The 21,090-nt window shown below is 38.2% G+C and overlaps 2 protein-coding genes across 3 annotated transcripts; both read right to left on the bottom strand.

The window, feature by feature from the left end:
* Positions 1 to 3,883: 3,883 nt before the first annotated feature.
* On the bottom strand, positions 3,884 to 6,168 carry LOC104227488 (uncharacterized). Its single transcript, XM_070159720.1, has 4 exons — positions 6,108 to 6,168; positions 5,292 to 5,420; positions 4,991 to 5,220; positions 3,884 to 4,513 (listed from the first exon to the last, which is right to left on the bottom strand). The coding sequence occupies exons 1-4, from the start codon at positions 6,166 to 6,168 to the stop codon at positions 3,884 to 3,886; spliced, it is 1,050 nt and encodes a 349-aa protein (XP_070015821.1).
* Positions 6,169 to 9,710: 3,542 nt separating this feature from the next.
* On the bottom strand, positions 9,711 to 12,731 carry LOC104227487 (F-box/kelch-repeat protein SKIP11-like). Of its 2 annotated transcripts, none has more exons than XM_009779732.2 (2): positions 12,384 to 12,731; positions 9,711 to 11,693 (listed from the first exon to the last, which is right to left on the bottom strand). In XM_009779732.2, exon 2 carries the CDS (start codon positions 11,598 to 11,600, stop codon positions 10,275 to 10,277), a length of 1,326 nt encoding a protein of 441 aa, XP_009778034.1. In that variant the 5' UTR covers positions 11,601 to 11,693; positions 12,384 to 12,731; the 3' UTR covers positions 9,711 to 10,274. The 2 variants fall into 2 exon arrangements, with proteins under 2 accessions (XP_009778034.1, XP_009778035.1); XM_009779733.2 differs by having other exon boundaries at positions 9,711 to 11,683.
* Between the last annotated feature and the right edge of the window lie 8,359 nt (positions 12,732 to 21,090).

Here is a 21,090-nt window from a genome sequence, read left to right as displayed (position 1 = left end):
GGTACCCCATTTGGAAAAGTTAGCTCTTGCATTAATAAGCGCATCTAGGAAATTAAAACCATATTTTCAATGCCATCATATATGTGTAATTACCACGTACCCACTTCAAAATGTCTTGCATAAACCCGAATTATCGGGCAGGTTGGCCAAATAGGCCATCGAACTTGGAGGATATGATATCGAATATCAGCCTCGAACGGCTATCAAGTCTCAAATTTTGGCAGACTTCATGACCGATTCCGTGCCTGCCCTCGTACCCAAAGTAGAAAAGGAACTCTTGTTAAAAACGGGTACGTCATCGGGGGTATCGACCTTCTTCACAGACGGTGCCTCGAATGTGAAAGGATCCAGGCTCGGCATCGTTTTAAAATCTCCTATGGGCAGTGTCATTAGGCAATCTATCAAAACTTCTAAATTGACTAACAATGAGGCCATGATTGCAGGTCTCGAACTAGCCAAGGGCCTTGGAGCAGAAGTCGTCAAGGCAAAGTGTGACTCCCCTTTGGTAGTAAATCAAGTAAATGGGAGCTTCGAGACGATCGAATGCAGAGTCACTTAGACAGACTTCAAATGACATTGCACCGCTTCAAGGAATGGACACTGGACCATGTACCTCGAGAACAGAATAGCGAGGCTGATGCACTTGCAAAATTAGAGTCATCGATTGAAGAAGATGATATTGTCCCGGGAAATATCGCCCAACTATCGAAGTCGGTGGACGAAGAAGGCCATGCAGAGATTAATTTAGCAAGTTTAACGTAGGATTGGAGGAATAAGTACATCGACTACTTGAAGCATGGGAAGCTCCCCACGGACCCAAAAGAGTCGAGAACACTTCGAACCAAAGCAGCTCGATTCTCTCTCGATGAAAATGGAACGTTGTATAGAAGAACCTTTGATGGACCACTAGCAGTGTGCTTGGGACCCGAGGATAACTATTATGTACTACGAGAAATCCACGAGGGCACTTCTGGGAACCACTCTGGTGCAGACTCTCTGGTTTGCAAGATGATCAGAGCGGGGTATTATTGGGACAACATGGAAAAGGATACCAAGGAGTTCGTCCGAAAGTGTGATAAATGCCAAAGATTTGCACCGATGATCCATCAGCCCGGTGAACAACTCCATTCGATCCTATCCCTGTGGCCGTTTATGAAATGGGGGATGGACATCGGCGCCCCCCTAGCGTCAGGCAAAGCTAGATTTATTTTGTTTAAGACTGACTGCTTCTCAAAATAGGTTGAAGCGCAGGCCTTCGAGAAGATAAGAGAAAAAGAAGTTATCGACTTCATATGGGACCACATCATATGTCGGTTTGGGATACCCGCAGAAATAGCATGTGGCAATGGAAAACAGTTCATCGGCAGCAAAGTAACAAAATTCCTTGAGGACCATAAAATCAAAAAGATTCTATCAGCACCTTACCACCCAAATGCAAACGGTCAGGTGAAGTCCACAAACAAAACCATCATTCGAAACTTAAATAAAAGGTTAGATGATGCAAAGGGGAAATGGAGAGAAGTATTGCCCGAGGTGCTATAGGCATATCGAACGACATCAAAGCCGAGCACGGGGGAGACCCCGTTTTCTTTGGTATAAGGGTCCGAATCATTGATCCCAGTCGAAGTCGGGGAACCTAGCATCAAGTTTCAGCATGCCACCAATGACTCAAATCACGAAGCTATGAACACTTCTCTCGAACTACTCGATGAAAAATGTGAGGCTGCATTAATTTGAATGGCCGCTCAAAAACAAAGGATCAAAAGGTATTACAACAGAAGGACGAACCTTCAATATTTCAGAGTCGGGGACTTAGTCCTAAGGAAAGTCACTCTCAACACTCGAGACCCAAATGAAGGGAAACTAGGTCCCAATTGGGAAGGATCATACCGTGTCCTCGGAGTCATAGAGAAAGGATCCTACAAACTTAGCACAGTGGAAGGCGAGCAACTACCAAACAATTGGAATGTATCATTGCTTAAGTGATAGTACTGTTGAGGCGAGCAACTACTAAACAATTGGAATGTATCGTTGCTTAAGCGATATTACTGTTGAGGTATGACCTTCTCCCCTTTTCCATTTGTATTTAAAACTAACTCATTGCAGATGTTCGATTGGAGATATCGAGGCACCTTTCAGCTCGAAGACCTTGGGTTTAAAAGCATGCGTTGCACTCTTTTTCCCTTAGATCGGGTTTTATCCCAAGTGGGTTTTACCGGCAAAGTTTTTAACGAGGCAACACCTATATGCTACCTAAGAAACATTCAACAAATATTCAAGGCTTCTTTTCAATCAACCTTGAATACTGTGGGGCATCACCCTTGGAGGTCATATTTTTGAGAAAGATACTTCACGCCTAAGAGGGCCTCGATAGGAGAACTTTGTAATGGACAAAACGGTCAAATGAACCGTGTCTATATAGAATAGTCGAGCCCCGACGGCAAAACATGTACACATGTATCAGCTATTTAAAGAAGCATTCTGATTATATCAAAAGCACTTTGTATCTCAAAGACGTTTACTATCATACGAGCTCTACACTTACAATCCTACGGAAAGAGGCTCAAGGGCCAAAGCACCCTGAAATACTCGGTGACTGTCACTGACAGTCAATACATCCAAGTTATCAAAAATTCGGACTCATAAAACCTCAAAGAGGCACCCCCTCGAAACAAAGGCCAAGGCCAATATACTCGGGGACTAACTTTTCGAACAAGTTCAGAAAGTTATCGGGAAACAAGTCCAAGTGACAAACCCGAAGGCTATGGCCATACTAAATACTATGGTCACATAAAGGCTACAGCCAAAATAATGCAATTCGGAGACGTCCGACTTCTGCTATAAAATTAAAGGCCTTCAAACATTGAAAAATCAGTTAAGTCAGGCTACCCCCTGCAAAAGCAAGATATAAAGGGCTTCGATAAATTCAGCCCCCCGAAAAATCGCAGGGCTTCGATAAATACAGCCCTCGAATAATCCAAAAGCTTACATAACACCAGCCTTCGGAAAAACCTCAAGAGGTATTCGATTATGTCTACAAAAACAAATGACTAATAAGGTTCTGATACGTTGAACCTTCGAAAAACCCAACTGGTACAAAAACACATGCTAAGGCATAACTAAAATTTCACTAAGTCTTTTAGCTGAAATGAGGAAAAAATTATAGCCATTTTAGAGGACGAAACGGCATAACTTAATAGCCCAAGGGCCAACTTGAAGAGCGTAAGGGCCGATGTATAAGAGCCTAAGGGCCAACTTAAAAGACTCAAGGGTCAAAACAGATAAAGGTCGAGACCTCGAATCGGACTCAAGAATTTCAACATCCCGAGCTCACATCAAACCAATCTAAACTTTACTCGAGGAGTAATAAAACCTTAAGGGGTATGATGTTGATCAATTAAAGACTAAGGGTTTATTGCGTTCTGAGTCCGAACCAATACTAATTTGAATTAGCGAAATTTTCTACAAACAGGGAAAAAATAAAATTCAACACAAGTCGAGGATAGAGCAAAAAGATACTCTATATTCAGAAGGGAAATTTACAAAACATATTTACAATGCCCACAAGTGGACCTTGCACAAAAGAAAAAAAAAAGAAGAAAGCCTAATCTATTTTCGGGGTCACACCCCCGGGAGCATCATCTTCAGAAACTACATCTTCAGCGGCTCTATCTTCGGGGTTCTCCTCTCATTCGGGAATCCCTTCTCTACCTTCCTCGTCCCCGGAGCCACTCACCATATCCTCCTCATCGGAGGAGACAAGAAATCTAGCATCGGTTTCTCGCGCCTTTGCCTCGGCTATCTCCCCGGTGAGGTTAAAACCTCGGGCATGAATTTCTTCGAGAGTCTCCCTCCGATCTTGGCACTTAGCCAATTCATTGCTCTATTTCCCCCGGTAGGAGGCCTCCCTCAACTCAGCTTGAATGGTCGCGGTTTCCCTCAAGTATATGTCAATGGATTTATCAGCCTCAACCTTCACCTTCTCAGCTTCGGCCTTGTCCTGTACAGCTTCAACCTTAGCCTGTGTAGCTTCGGCCCGGGCTTTAGCTAGCTCAGCCTCCAAATCCTCGATTTTACTAGCCTGAGCCCGACCCTTCGCTTCAATGCCTCGGAGCTGAGTTTCAGCCGAGGCCAGTTGGGCCACAACAGCTTCTTTATCGGCAACAAGTTGATCCATGTTCTTCTTCCGCTGAAGACAATCAGCCCGAACTTGATCTACCTCGCCCCAGAGTTGCCTGATCATATCTAGCTTTTGTTGCAGCTGAGATATCAAAGTATTAGCCTCCGAAGTATTTCCAAGAAGGTTGTACTCTGTTAAAATTACAATTACCTGCTCATCCAACTCGGACTCGCTTTTTTGAGCTTTGGCCAATGCAGTTCGGAGATCCTTAAGCTCTTCTTCCTTCTGGCTATAGAGGAGCCTCAGGGCCTTCTCTTCGCCCGAAACTTTCTTAAGCTCGGCCTCACATTGGCTCAGCTCAACTCTAAACTTTACGATGGCCTGTAAGTGAAACTGAGACATATCAGTCAAAAGAAAAGAAAGTAAGAAAAAAATTACAATAAAAAGGGCAAGTCCTTACCCGAGAAAGGAGATGTTGAGCCTATTCGAAAATGGTGGATGCATCATTAAGGTCATCGGCATCCTCAATCCCAGCGTATCAACCCTGAAACGGATCATCCTTGATGACCTTGTTCGGATCGGGCATGCACAGAGCGTTGGCTTCTTCGATTGCCCCTTCGGAAAAGGTTGGCAATGAAAGGGAGTGACATGTTGTCATGGCCCCGAGCTCTTCACTTGAGGCATTCCCATTAGCACTGGGGGTCTTAGAATTTACCCCTATGGTATAGTTGTTGAAGACGGAGGGACAATCTCAACCTCCGGGGACACAGGAGCTCTGCCCGCTTCTTCCTTCGAGGTCTCCTCACCACGGGATGAGGTTTCCAGTTTGAAAGGCTCGGCGGCCTCGACTAGCTTCCTGGTCCGAGTCACCAGCGCTGACTCTTCATTATCATTTTCTTCATCATCCGGGGAATCACGGGCCAAATCAGCGCCCGTTTGAGCAAATCTTTTCTTCAACCTTCGAGAGGGGGTTTTCTTGTCTTGAGAGTCTTCGGGCTTCGAAACCCTTTTCCTTTTTTTATCCTTCTCAGACTTCGAATTTGAAGGCTTGGCCTTTTCCTCGGTCGGAGCCGGCCTCATTGCGAATGCATCGCCGAGGCCTGCACAGGTAAGCGTGAATAAAACGTTGTCAATGTATGAAAAACATTTGAAATTGTTGAAAGACACTTACTGTGGTTCTTGGCCTCCCACTGGCCCTTCGATAACTCACGCCACTTGTGCTCGTCGTAGGAAGAAGTGGCAGCTAACTTTTGGACCCAATCCTCGAGGTCGGGCACCGCTTGGGGCGCCCAAGCATTGGCTGCCAAAAGAAAGATAAAAGCGTTATGAAAAATGGAAGCAGAATATGAATAGATACTGGGAATACTAACTCCAATTACGGTTAAAGTTCCACCTCTACGGGAACGACATTTTATCCCCGGGGATGACGTCCGAAGTTCTCACTCTAATGAACCGGCTCATCCAACCCAGATATTTGGGTTCGTTAGTACTTGGAAAGAAGCATTTCGTTGTTCGGCGCTGCAGCTTGATGAGCCCTCAAAATAATTGGGGCCGATACAATCGAACCAGGTGGTTGAGGGTGAATTCCAAACCCTCGGCCGTTTCGGTATAGTACCATAACATGATTACGATATGCCAAAAAGAGGGGTGAATCTGACTGAGGGTGACTCGTACGTTTTGCACAAGTCGATCACCACTGGATCAAGGGGACCCAGTGTGAAGGGGTAAGTATAAACACTCAAAAAACCCTCAACGTGGGTAATAATGTTTTCATCGGGGCGTGGGATCTGAACCTCGATCTCATTTCCCCAGCCACAGTCCTTCTTTACATCCTTGATAAGTTTCTTCGTTATCAAGCTGATATATCGAGATGCGTGTTCGCATCGGCCGGGGATGTCAGGAGGATTCTCAATGCTAAAATCTTAATAATGCAAGGACTGGGGGGTGATTTCCTCAAGTGTTGGCGGCACCACCGGTTTGGCCTGACGGGAAGCAGAAGAAGATGATGCTTTGTCCTTTTTAGAGACCGTTTTGGATGTTTTGGCCATGGTTATAAGCTAAAGAATACGGGTTGCAAAGGAATTTGGTGTTTCTGGCAAGAGCTTGGCGTTTTCCGGTGCTTGAATAGGCAAAGGAAATGGGTGATTAGAGAAAGAGATGAAGACCGGAAAGGGTGAAGAAAGAGTAAAGTTCTTTACTTAGAAGAATCGCCTTATATTTATAGAAGGGCAGCGACAGTTCGGCAGCACTAGTGACCGACCAATACTGGCATGCATTCAATGTTTTGGGAAAGTGGACCGACGGGACGTTTCAGTCACTTCGAATGTCTACGTCACGGGCATGACATCATCACGAGAGGTTCGGGAAAATCGAGGTTCAAATTATTTCTTATCATCTTATTCTAAGAAATGCGAGGACGATCTGTATACGGTCGAAATCAGAGAGCTCGATTTCGAAGACTTGATCATACTCCGAGCTTGAGTTCAGGAAGCTCGAAGTAAGAATCAAGCCTCGACTAGATGTGCACCTCGAGAAGCAAGTTGGAGACCCGTCATGATCTGCCACAAGGGCAATACAATTTCGACGACACTCAAGAAAGAGCGGGAATTTTTCAAGGACACGTGGATCAGGGCACAAATTAAAGGATAAAATTTGTACGAAATAGTACGAGTCCGTACCAGGGTGTTATACAACTGTACCAATAGAATTCTTTACCACAATTAGGAATGTACCATATTAGGATTTTCCCCTCCGATATAAAGGGGACCCCAATCATTTGTAAAAACATTCTCATTCACTACAATAGAACATTCTACTCTGCTTTTCTCGTTTACTATGCTCCACAATTGTCCTTCAGCTCTATTGTTTTTATTTTATAGTTTATACTTTATCGTTCTTAGCTCACCTCGAGGCCCCTGAGATAATCGAGCTCGAGACCCCTCTTTCTCTAACAATACTGGTTTTGTTCATCAATTTTTCTCACTTAAGCTTAGTATTACTTGTATATATTCACTAGTATTGGAATAAATCACATATCTTTAAAATCACAAATCACATTTAATTGTTATTCGCATTTTTCAAGGTAAACAATCAAATCAATAAAAAATTATACCTTTTTTACTTTAAGATGCTCAATTTAAAAATAATAATTCAAGTGAAAAATGGGGCCCCAAATTTTTTGGGGGCCCAACGCCATTGCTTCAATTGCCTTACCTTTCAGCCGGCAGGCACTAAACGTTGTTTGAACTTTTTTGCCACACACGCACAGAAAAAAAAAAAAAAGTTTCTTTTCCTTAAAACATTGTAGAAAAAGTTTCAAATCTTAGAAAATTTGAAATACGCCTTTCAGGAGTTATTCAGTTTTCCAAAGACTTAAAAGCATGAATTGGGAAATCTTTGATAAACGCAAGCATTCTTTTTTTAGCAAAAACAGTTCAAACACTGCAAAAACTGAAAAACGATCCTTGCAAATTCACGTAGGGAGTTTCTCATAGAAAAAGGTCTTGATTGGATCAGGTTTTTTACCCCCATGTCAATCCCAAACTAGCCTAAAGGGCCAGGATTCGAACTCGTCACATCGCTGCAAATTGTAACAAGTTTGTCTAGAGATGAAAGTAGAAAAAATTAGAATGCTGAGATTGATGTGTTGGTATACTATGAGAGATAATGTCACAAACGAAAATATTCGGGATAGGTGGAAGTGGCCTCCGTGGAGTAAAAGATGCGAGAAGTGAGGCTGAGATGGTTCGGGCATGTGAGGAGAATATGTGCAGATGTCTCGGTGAATTGTGAGAGGTTGAATATGATGAGTCTAAAGAGAGGTAGAGAAAAGCCGAAGAAGAACCGGGAGGAGGTGATTAGGCAGAACATGGTACATTTTCAGCTTACCGAGGACATGACCCTTAATAGGAGATTGTGCAAGTCAAAAATTAGGCCAAAAGGCTAGTAGGGTGTAGAGCGTATGCCCTTTTCATACTAGTAGTTTTAGTGTTCTCTTCAATTGGTCTTATTCCTACTACCTAATGTTGCTTATGCGTTGGTTTTGTTGTTATTTTGTTGTTGTTACTGCTTTTTCCATGAATTTTTCACTACTATACTTCCTTTCTTACTGCTTTGATTATGTGTGTCATGAGCCAAGTGTCTATCGGAAATAACCTCTCCACCTACTTCAAGTAGGGGTAAGGCTATGTACAGCTCCCCAGACCACACTTATCGGAATACACTAGATATGTTGTTGTAATAAGAATTTCTACAGAAATGCAGTAAAAGATTACAAATCAAGATCTGTTATGATAAATAACCACTTCTCCACCTAAATGTGCCATATTCATTGGCAGTTTCAGTGAATGACACAAAATTCTGAAGCATCAAATTTATTAGTATTATCTTTCTTTCTACACTCCCAACTTTCCCCTCCATTATTTTACACCATATTCTGGATCACTAAACTAAAACTTGAAAGCCAACCAAGTATGACAGAGTTTAACTCAAGCAAGGGTTTCCCAAATTATACATATTCATCAACAAGAGGACCTAAAACAAGTCTCAAATTAGAAAGACATCTATCTCCAATGAGTACTAAATTCAATTTGACACTCAGAAAAGGAAATGTTGGAATGTATACAACAACAACCCAGTGAAATCCCACAAGTGGGGTCTGGGGAGGGTAGTGTATACGCAAACCTTACCCCTACTCCGGAGGAGTAGAGAGGCTGTTTCTGATAGAAACTTTGCCCAGAAATGTATACAAATAAGCTTAAAAAGGAAAAGCAGAAAAGGGAAATGCGAAAAAGGATATACTTTCCACGTGGCAAATGGAAAATATGTGCTAGAAGAGAACTATCAAAGAGGAAGTCAAGCTTTCAGCTACACTGTATAAGAGCAAGAGAGCCAATTACTGGCAAAATAGACACTTGTGTAAGCATTGCTATATGATTGTACAGGTGCAATCGCGTAATAAATGGCTATACAAGGATTCAAGTACACGCATTCAAACTGCGTGAATTCAGGTAACGGCTAAAAGGGAGAAACCGAAAGGAAATTATACTCAACAAGGGATGCATAACTAAGAAACACGAAAGTGGAATATCATAAAAATGAATCTGGACAACTAGCAGGTAAACCTCATGAATACCATGCATCAACTAAGGTTACAATCTCGCGTCAAGTTTACAACTCTTAAAAGCCGGTTTACCATCCATAAGCTTCTGATTTTCTTTCTCATCTCGACAGCAGCAACAACAACAACAACAACAACAAAAACCAGTGTAATAAGGGGTCTGGGGGTAGAGTGTGCGCAGACGGCAAGACCATACCCTTACCTTGTGAAGGTAGAGAGGTTGTTTCCAATAGACAACCAGCTCAAAGAAAAAAGAAAAAGAAGCAGTAATAACAAATGATATTAATATCAAAGCACCATATAATTGGTGCCTACACCATTTTTTTCTTTGTTTTTTCATGTATTCACAAAATAAAAAACAGGTGAGTATGAAACTGTCACAATAAAGGAAAGAATTCCTAAGATAACATGTATGAAACTGAAAGTTGGAACAAAGTACTTCATTTCCAAAGCTACCAATTGTCTTGAAAGTAAGCTTAATTTGTGGACCATCAATTGCAAGAATAAATGTACTCAGTACACAAGCCAAGATGCTAAAGAACAACCTTGCAGAACCTTATTTCTCTCCTCGACAAAGTCAAGAAAATAAGGATCGCGAAACCCAAAAAGAACAAGTTCTATGACTTTCCTAGAGAAGCTTTAGCAAACACTAATCAAAATCTATCACTGTATTGCTCCCTTATGTTATTTCACCTATCTCTAGCTATTTGATGGCCACTTTTGGAATATCATGTTACTGAAAATGGGAGAAGACAATTCAATTGAAAGGAACTTTGGATAGAAGTTGAAAAGGAAAAGAAGAATTGTACTCAAGACCTTCCATAGAAAACTATGCTGTTGAATCTTGAGCCACGTTTGTGCTCCCCCACTCTGAAAAGGATTAAAAAAAAAAGAGAGATTGTGAAAAGAAAAAAAAAGAAGTTGGGATAAATTACCCATTAGCAAGAATCCTGTTGCCCCAGAAACCAATTATGTATCTATCGGCATCCAATGCCGCTACAGTACAACACATGGGGGCTGCCAAATTCCATATCTTCAGCATCCCATGACGGCACAATTATACACAAAGCTACCAGATCGCTTTCGGCCAAGCAAGTTCCATTGCGGAGGCCCTTCACTCGGTACCCACGAATTCACTTCAATATATCCTTCACCAATTGCCCTAGGCCCTCCAATTACAATTAGCCTATCACCACATGCTCGAAAAGCCAAACCCCAACCGTTCATTGAAGCTGCTCTTTCGGGCAGTCGTCCTATGGTAACCCATTCTTTGTTCTGCTTGTCATACTTCCTCACCTCCATGTCAGCATAATCAGCAGCATACAATTCATTATTTACAACTGCCACCAAAGGAGGTGCTTCAGATGTAGCAGGCATATCGTTCCTTGCTGTACGCACAGGAGACATGTTCGGGATTTCAGTCCATGTTCCTGTTTCCAGATCATACTCCTCCCCGCATGTCAACAGCTTTGATTCAGCTCCTCCAATGCCTCCTATCACATAAAACTTTCTATCCATGAATACCCCAGAACACATCTTACGTGGCTTGTTCATGCTCGGCAAGGTCTTCCATGTTCCTGCCTCCGAATTGTAAAGTTCAGCTGAGCTAAGAATACTGCCTTGCGAGTCACAACCACCAGCTAGAATGGCAATTTCCCCGAGGCTGGCGGAACCAAATAAACATCTTGGTGCATTCATCTGCATTCCAGATGACCACGTATTTGTCAATAAGCTGTAACGATAAATGACATGCGCCAATACCTCCTTTCCAAACACAAGCAGCTCTGTGCCAACGGCCAAAGACTCCTTGTCGGAGAACACAAAGCATTCATTGGGATTCATAGTTGGCAGATGCATCCAACGGCGGCGAGTAGGGTCAAAAGCTTCCCATTCAAGGAGCTGGCAGGAGAAATAAACCCAATGCTCAACCACACCATTTTGCCGCCGCAATCTGTAAAGTTCACCGTTCCTAATTAATGAGCGAAAGCTACTATTCAAAGATGCTATGGCGCCATAATCCGACCTAGAGCAACGAATGAGACAACTGATGGAGTTGTCACGGCCAATTGCATGAATAAGCGAGCTCGAATCAGAATTATCCCCAGCATGACGCTGATTGTCAGCTTGCTCATCAGGGGATGCTGAAGAATTGCCCAAGGATAGAGCCACTCCTTCCACTCGGTTGAAAGCATCGGACTGCTTTGGCAACTTACATTGCACATGTTCACTCTCCTCATCATTTTCCAATGGCCTTTTGCCATGCTGGACCTCAATCCTATCAAGGCGATAACTCATGCAAGCTGCCCAGTTACTTTCTGTCCGATAATCCCTTGACACCAAACAAGACCGGTCTTCTAACATGTCGTCCAGATTCAACCCAATAAAAGCACAAGTTCCGCGGCCTTGCTCTGATCTGGATCTACCCTCTGTTCTTCCTCACAAGACTGATATCCACTGCAGAAAATTAATAAAGAACAACAAATTTTCCCCCAAAGAGAAAAATATCAAAACTCATAAATTCAGGGCAAATTAAGAAACTACAAAAAGAGAAATTTTCAATCATCCAAAGCAGGGAAAAAAGAAATTTATAGCTGTATTTGGTTCAACATCAATTTCGATCATTAATTAAAGCAAATCCAAGTAACGCCAATGTCTTTTTATGGATAAATACAATCCCAATAACGCAAATGCAGGGATTTGTCAGCAAAGCAAAACACCACGCACACAAAAAAAAAACATCTATGGACAGCTCATTGATTCAAGTAGAAAAACCAACAATCCAGATCAAGAAAATTCCTTACAAAGATTCAATTTTTAATACATAACATAACTGAATAAGTAAGCAGATCCTTGAAACCAATCAAATGACAAAAACCCATAATCAAAAACTCAAGAATACACCCTAAAAATCAAAACTTTCAATCAAATAAGCATGCAAGAATCATTAAAGATGCAAACTTTAGCACACCCAGATCTCCTAAATTCAGATCAAACAACACCCTTTTACTCAAATTCACTAAAAATTCAATCTTGCATTCATTTCAATGCTTAAAACAAGAAAACATATATAAATTGCAACAAAAATAAAACAGTTTATGCAATTAAAAAAAATAAAGAAATAGTTAAATAGCACAGAAAACTTACAGATTGGATAAGATGAAAAGTGAAGCTGATTGGAATGAATGAACTGAAAAAGAACAATCTTTTTTCTTGTGTATGTAACTTAAATTCTACCACTATGTTTTTGTTTCTCCTATCTCTATAGTTTTTTCTTTTCTTTCTTTCTTTCTGTTTTTCTGTTTGTACTAGTATAAGGGCAGTTACTTGTTTATTTTTTGTTTATTTTCTATTTGGAAGAAGAAGAAGAAGAGAAGAAGTTATGGCTTTGGATACTCTCTGAAAATCAAAGTAAGGTTTGGCTTATGCTTTGGGGCATAATCTTTGAAGGACAACTTTATCTCTCTTCTTCTTCTCATCTCTCTCTCCAAAACTCTATTTTATTTCAACTACTTAAATAGATTTTCTGCAAAAAAATAAATAAAAAATAAAAAGGTTTTTTTTTTGGGTTGGGGGGGTTGGGAGGGGGGGGGGTTCATTCCACAGAATAGTTGTTTACATATTTACACATAGACAGCTGGATTTGTGTAATTGTGTGTGTAGTGTGTGTGTGTGTATTATGTATATGGATTTTTATTTATTATTATTAAATACAAAAAAATACAAGTGAGAGATAAAAGACAAAAGAGAGAGGTGGAAGAAAGGAGGATAAGCGTGGAGGAGGAAGGTTGTGGGTCCCACTATACAGCTTAGTTGAGGTTAGCTCCTTCACCTCTTTTTTCCTTATGTTCTTTTTGATCACTTTAAATTAAAATAAAATCATATAAATAGAAATTCGAAGAAAAAAAAAAGGAAAATAAGCTAAGACATCAAAACTAAAACACGATCTCTTTGCAAAAATAGCACGATCTAGCTAGTTTTCGGACTGGTCATTCAAAAATAGTCAATATTTATCAAGTTAATGAAAAATAGCCACTATTTTGCTGCAACAGAAACCGGTCCAGCATAATATACTGGAGTTCGGTGCACCTGTGTATGAACTTCTAGCATATTATGCTGGACCGGTATATTTTATTGGCTCCAGTATAATATATTGGAGAGTGGAGCACTGGTGCTCCAAACTCCAGTATATTATGTTGGACCGGTATATTATACTGCAACTCCAGTATATTAGATTGGAGTTTCGGTATAATATACTGGAACTCCAGTATATTATGCTGGAGTATTTTTCCGAATTTTGAACAATGTTTTCGTTCAGTTTATCTTTACATGAAAAGTGGCTAAATTTCGATTATTTTTAAAACTAAGTTATTTTTAAACAACCACTTGTAAATCTGGCTATTTTTAAATTTTTCCCGATCTCTTTACATAACATAAAATTAATTAAAAGAATCTAAATTATTTAATACTAAAATGAACAAGTTCAAATAGATCAAGGTAGTTAATGTTGATTCATATAGTTGATCTTAATAAGTTTGAAAGTAACGCAAAATTGTTATTGTTGTAATCTAGTAATATAAAGAATAGTATCACATTCGAAGTTCTTTTATAAATAAAGGATGTGAATAAAATATCACATCGATTACCTTAAACGTGAAATTAGGGATGGAGGACTAGCTCATTTGTTGAATTCTTTGCCTTCCGCAGTTAAGGTAGAGAGTTCAAACTCTACTAATAATAATCGCATTCCCTTTCGTTTTTGTCCATCCCCTTCCCTAATGTAATTAATTACAAAAATACAAACTAGAGAAAAATGATCTTTCTTTTTACGTAAGTATATAGAATACATAATAATCAAGAGAAAATCATCATATTCCTGACTCATTTCTCTTTCATTTAATAGAGACCAAAAAACATCAAGAGATTCCTTCGAAAATGTAAAACAAATTGATTTTTTTTCTTGAGTTAATTTTCGTAATTTTGGTCTTTTTTTTTCCTGATTGCTTTCTGGGTATTTGTTAATAATAAAAGTTAAGGGTGCGGAGAAGGGGGATTAAAGAGGTGACTAGTGACCGAAAGAAAGCGGTGGAGAGACGTATTTGTGCTCGAGAAAGAGAAGTAAAGTAGGAATAAATGGGATTACGTTCTCTTTACGTTTTTTTTTTTATTTCATTATCTAGTATCTGAAACATATTGGCCAGACTAATTTAATTCGCGTCTCATAAAATTTATTTAAAATTACACCCTACTAAGAATGTCTCCTTTTCAATGCTAGAATTGAAATTACTAATTAGGGATAGAAAGTATATCGTACATCCCACTAGGAAAACCTTTGTTTTGGCAAGAAGAGATGAATAAAGCCTAAATATTTTTTGCATTTCGGGTTTTAAATGTTTATTTCCTTATATGATGTATTTTCCCTCACATTTTAATGTCAATCTTATTCCTTCTCAAATTGCCATATATGTCTAACAAATATCATCATTTTCTCAATGAAATTTCTCATGGTAAATTTTGACATAAAAAGATTGGAATAACCTTTTAATTTAACTTTCCAAATACTTATAGCTTGGAAAACTAGGGTTAGCTCTAACCAGCACAAGTGATAGTTTGAACACTGCTTCATGGCATTTACCTAAAATACATGATTTTATAATAATAAATTGTGATAACATTATCTTATTGGGTTATTTCATCTTTGTAGCATTATATCTTGTTTATGTCACACGTTTCAATCAAATATTCTTTTTCAATGCAATTATAGAGGATAAAAATCAAGTTTGTTTCTAATTCTATAATAATTTTTTTTTTGTCAATAATTTTCTTGAATATGAAGCAAATAAAATTTATTTTATTCGACAAGTACAATGTTATTTTCTTTAAGTTATTGTAAATAATTATTGATTTAACATATCGAGAATTATTATAAAAAAAATTCCCAGTTTGGTTATAAAAGGCTAAGTTTGGCTCCGTTGGTTCACTGCAATAAGAGTATTATCAGTAATTAAAAAATGTCGTTATTTTTCTTGAGAAGTGATAATACATAGTAATGCAATTTAATGCAAATAGAATATTTCTTTAATAAATTTTGTTTGTTATTAATTTTTCTTGACCAGTGACATGTTAAAGTATTACTATATACTTTGACCAAGAAAAAAAGCAACTTATACTATCCGGAAATTATTAATGAAAGTATCCTTTGGAATAGATTTTGCTTCATAACAATTTAAGGCATCTATCTTTTTCTTTTAGTGGAAAAGGACCTAAAATGCTCTTTTACTATATGAAATAGGACAGGCTAGCCCTCCGTTAAAAGTTGGTCTTTATTCTGCCTTTGCCGTCAATAAATGGGCTCGTATATGCCCTCCATCACTAACGGGAGACTCATAAAGCTACGTGGAATATATGTGAGGGCAAGTTAGACCTAGTTCGAATTGTACAGGGGCATATATGAGTCAGTTATAATAGTCATTTCTCAAACACTTCACAACTCTATATCAGTTTACTTAGACACCTATTTGACAACACCAAAATAATTATCACATCAAATAAACTAAGTCATAGACACAAACATTCTAATGAACGGCAATGACTTCATTAAATCCTTGTACAAAAACATAAAGCTTCATTACATAATAAAAGATAACAATTAAGCAACAATAACACTAACATTACATATCATTTCCCACTGATCCAAAAAACATAAAAAGACATCCTAATATCACACGCATGAAAATCCACATCTTCTTCCGAAATTTAGCATCAAGCACAACTGAGTACTCTAAATCGGTCACTTTCTTCATTAGAACATTTCTTTCCAATTCCGATAAGGCTCTATTCCTCCATGATCGACAAGCATCATAACATTCTCAAGATCAAATTTTCCTTTGGAGAGCATTTCTTTCACGGATTAGAGCTTCATTTTCCTTCTTTAAACTACATATGAGATTTGAAACTCTAGGAGGAAGCTTTTCATCTTGCCATTCCCAATAAGAATATTTTTCATCCTAAAAACCAAAAATAAATAAAATAAATTTACAAGCAAATCGGAATAATTAAAAGAACTCATCAAAAATTTTACTTACCTCATGCTTCGGGCACTTGAAAAACCTTCTCCCAGCATTTAAAGGTGTCCATGCCATGAAATAATTGGCAGTAAGTCCGTAATGACACCTCCTATTCGACCCCTTTGAGCTACTAGAACATTTCGACATTGTCTTTTGTTGTCTTTTGTTATGATTCGACCCCTTTGAGCTACTAGGATTTAATGAACTCATTGCCGTTCATTTGAATGTTTGTGTCTATGACTTAGTTTATTTGCTGTGATAATTAGTTTGGTGTTGTCAAATAGGTGTCTAATTAAACTGATATGGAGTTGTGAAGTGTTTGAGAAATGACTATTATAGCTGACTCATATATGCCCTTGTACAATTCGAGTTAGGTCTAACTTGCCCTCACATATATTCCACGTGGCTTTATGAGTCTTCCGTTAGTGATGGAGGGCATATACGAGCCCATTTGTTGACGGCAAGGGCAGAACAGAGACCAACTTTTAACGGGGGGCTAGCCTGTCCTATTTCATATAGTAAAGGGGCATTTTAGGCCCTTTTCCATTCTTTTAATTCTCGTTGACTAACACATTGCATTAATATGAATTTCTCTAGTTCAACTTTGAAAAAGAGTAAGGATGGTTAGGCCTCATTTGTTTGCACTTAATGGAGGATTAAATCATAATTATTTAGATCTCAGACATTAAGTGTGTTTATTTTTAAAGTCTGAATCTTAATTATTCACATCTTAGTTAAATGTGTTTTTTTAGAAGAATTAACCTAAGTAGCCGACCATCTAATATCTTAAACTAAAAGTAGCCCGCGGATGTATAATATATTCATAGTTAAGGTATAATATATGTATAAATATATCAATATATAATTTATGTATATTGGCTAGAAAAAATAAATAGTCAATTTGACCGACTATTTTTTTAACAATCCCTTCTTTTACTGCACAACTACTTAATGAGTTTGAATAGGTCTATATTATTAAGATTTATAATAGAGATTTATTTTCATTAAAATGCTATCATCCATATTCATTATTAAATGTCGTCATCACCTACCATTATCAACTACTACCATGCCATCCACCACCACCATCCTCAATCGTATCCGCCACCATTATCGACTACCACCACCCACCATCCCCACCATTCTTACCACCATCATTCTCAACCACAACCAACATTCATCCACCTAAACTAACCATCCTATCACCATCAACAATCATAGCCGGTATTGTCAATCATTATAACTTACCACCACCCACTGCCACCATCCTCAATCACAACTACCATCACCATCCGCTATTATTAATTATCACCACCCATCACCACCATCCTCAATCATAATTGCCACCATACAAATCACCACTAGCTACTACCCTGAACCACAACCATCAACCAAAACTACCACCAACCACCGCCTCTAGTCGGTATTCACAAACACTACAGTTAACCATCGCCACTAGTAACAATCATATTTTTTAAAAAATAATACATTTTATTGATTGAATATTAGATTAAAAAGTATTTCATTTGAATTTTATATTTATTAATTTTTAAATAATTCAGATTTTAAAAATCAAACAGTCTTAATCATTTAGTATTAAGATCTTAATACACATCGCAATATTTAGATGTGTATTCAGATTCAAATGCTTTAATATTTAGATGTGTATTTAGATTCAGGCGTGTTAATATTAAAAAAAAAAGGCAAATGAGGCCTTAATCTATTTAAGGTGTTGAAATAATGGAGTTTGTTGTTTTTATTGACAATAATACTAGTACTTAATGTTACTTAATCCTACTAAAGTAGGAGCACAAAGGTGCTTGCTCATATATGTTGTGGTTTACAATTATCAATCTAGCCCGTAAAATGCAGAACGTTTAAATTCCCTCCAATTCGATTATAAAAAGAAAAAGTGGTCTATACATTCAATAGTAAATTTATTCACCGTAATATTTCTTAATATAAGGAAATAATATATTTAACATGTAGTTGATGGCATAGCACATGGCTTTAAGAATATGTGTTCTCAACTATATATGGAGTAGAAATTTTTTTCTCTTTTCAAGAGAAATATAATTTCTCCAATTCAACTATGGCCAAAGGAGCCAAAAAAAAAAAGAGAGGTTAAGAATGGCTCACCACATTGAATGTGATGAATGATGATAATAATTGAAAAGTAGATTAATTTTTATTGTCACCACCCAAAAATTACAAGTCGGTGATGGTACCTAACTCAATCCGCTAGCTAGGTAAGCCAACTAACAGAAAATACAACTCAACTGAGATTATAAGAGAATAGAGAATAGATAACTGAACATTTACAAATTTACCCAAGATCTGATAGTACGAACACGAGCTTCTAAGACTTGAAATTTCAAAAAAAAACTGATACAAATAAATACTCATTCTGTTTGAAAGTTACATAAACAGATTATCAACAACCTAAGCTACCAAAGACAAGTGGCAGCTATACCCGAAACGCACGAACATCTTCCGAATCAGCACCCGACGTCACCAACAGCTTCGCTCCAAAAGAATTTGTACGCATCGTACAGAAGTGTAGTATCAGTACAACCGGCCCCATGTACAGATAAGTATTTTGTCTAACCTCGTCGAAATAGTGACGAGGCTTTTAGTTAAAAGATGTTTATTGTTATAACATGTACATTAAACTAACAGTATAGGCAGTTCAAAACATAACAGATAAAAGTACCGTATACAACTCTGCAAGACAGACAACAATTACTAGAAGGAATCACAATAGAAGATTTGCAATCTTTCTTGGTATGAGAAGTGTATCCAAGATATCAAATTAAATGGAATGGTAACACCCTTCGTGCTTCTATCTCTTCCTCACCATATATAAATAATTTATGTGACAAATCAATTAGCACGGCAACACCCTTTGTGCGTTCAACTCATCCTTTCAGATGTATATATGATAGAACCAACTAGATGACAGAAATACCGATAACAAGAATTACTAATTAGGAAATACGCAAGTAGCAACAATAGACAAGGATATACATGTGGCAACAGTAAAAAACTAAGCAGAAAGCACGTGAGTAATAATAACAATTGGAAAACGAGGAATATCAACTTCAATTAACTAGCATAAGGGAAGCCTAGTACAAATATAACCAATAAGAAGGAAATACATGTTCTTTCCAAGTTAACAAGTAAGGGCATGAATTACTAGCATGGCGGAAGGCTTATACTAAAGCGCAACAGAATAGATACGACATTAGTATAATTATAAAAGCAGGAAATAGGCATGGTGTTTGCAAGCTAAACAAGCAGAAGGTATGAGTAACACAACAACAATTGAGATAGAGAACAATGACAGAATGATAGCAACAAGTCACATCAGATCTATAATTATGACAATACCGGTTCAAGGTAAAGGCATAAACGAATACACGGAAGACTGATATCAAACATAATACATGTCCCTCATCTTCGCCTGAATGGAAACACCCATCATGCCATGACCTCACGATAACATACAAGCATAACAATATAAATGAAATGGCACGGCATCACCCTTCGTGCTTTTACTCTCAAATGATATGGCACGGCATCACTCTTCGTGCTTTTACTCTCAATACGTGGCATGACATCCTTCGTGCTTTTACTCTCAATAATATGGCACGACATCACCGTTCATGCTCTATACTCTCCCTCACATGATAATGTAGAAACAATGGCACAGCATCACCCTTCGTGCTTTACACTCTTCCTTACCAAGCATATGTATATCAATGACAAACAAGGCAGGAAGCATAAATGACACCAAGAAGAGTGTTTTAACGGATATTCCAAATAAATCCCTATCACAACTTTCCAAGTCAACATCAACAACTCTCAAGAACCGGAGTATTCAAATACTTCCACGAATCTCACAAATGATCCACAACACAAGTATAGAGTCTAGTATCTCAAGAATATCGGCCATAGAAATGTAGCAATGATTTCACATAGAGATGACCAAATTAGACAACATCAATGTATTCTCAGAATTTCCGTCAAGTTTGATCAAGTTATAATAAGCTAAGTCTTGGTTTCTATCATTTAATATTATGTTCTTAGTATATAAGAGTCGAGTAAGGCATGCAACAGGAGGTCACGAAATTCTACAAACATAAATGTAACATAATCCACTCCCCGATCATGATTAACCCTGACACATACATATACGCTCGTCACCTCATATATGTATCACCCCCGTATGTAGCAAACAGTGACAAATAGGAGGAAAATTCCCTCAACAAAGTTAGGCAAAACACTTACCTCGATTCGCCTAACTCAATACTCAACTTAGCCTTTTCCTCTACAAATTCGCTTCCGCTCGACTCAATCTAGCCAACGACGACTTGAATACATAATACAATGCAAGAGAAAATAATTTCAATTAATAAAGCTGTGATTTTTATTCAATTTCTAGAACGTCAACAAAAGTCAAACCCTGGGCCCGCCCGGTCAAAACCCGGGCCTAAGGGTAGGTCTTGACTACCGATGGCCTCACAAGTCCAAATGTATATTTTGTTTTCAAATCTGAGTCCTATTTGACTCTCAAATCCCAAATTTTCATTTTCCAAAACTTCGACAAAATCCCCAAATTTTTCCATAGATTTCTCATGAATTTGATGTTGAATCTTATATAGAATTATGAAATATAGTTGATAAATGATTAAAGATACTCACCCAATGATTTGGTAGAAAATCCCTTAACAAAAATCGCCTCTCATCGAAGTTAGGGTTCAAAATACATAAAAATGAAGCTAAGA

The sequence above is a fragment of the Nicotiana sylvestris genome, chromosome 10 (genome assembly GCF_000393655.2).
Source record: "Nicotiana sylvestris chromosome 10, ASM39365v2, whole genome shotgun sequence".
Lineage (NCBI taxonomy): Eukaryota > Viridiplantae > Streptophyta > Magnoliopsida > Solanales > Solanaceae > Nicotiana > Nicotiana sylvestris.
Note: the sequence above shows the minus strand (reverse complement) of the source record. Positions and strands in the feature narration are given on the sequence as shown.

Excerpts from the sequence above, each read along its gene's own strand:
- LOC104227488 (XM_070159720.1), bottom strand. The coding sequence starts at position 6,168 with ATGGCCAAAACATCCAAAACGGTCTCTAAAAAGGACAAAGCATCATCT. Across the intron at positions 5,421-6,107 it reads ATCATCTTCTTCTGCTTCCC|CCAATGCTTGGGCGCCCCAA; the intron begins GTCAGGCCAAAC and ends TTCTTTTGGCAG. Across the intron at positions 5,221-5,291 it reads GTGGGAGGCCAAGAACCACA|GCCTCGGCGATGCATTCGCA; the intron begins GTAAGTGTCTTT and ends TTACCTGTGCAG.
- LOC104227487 (XM_009779732.2), bottom strand. The coding sequence starts at position 11,600 with ATGTTAGAAGACCGGTCTTGTTTGGTGTCAAGGGATTATCGGACAGAA.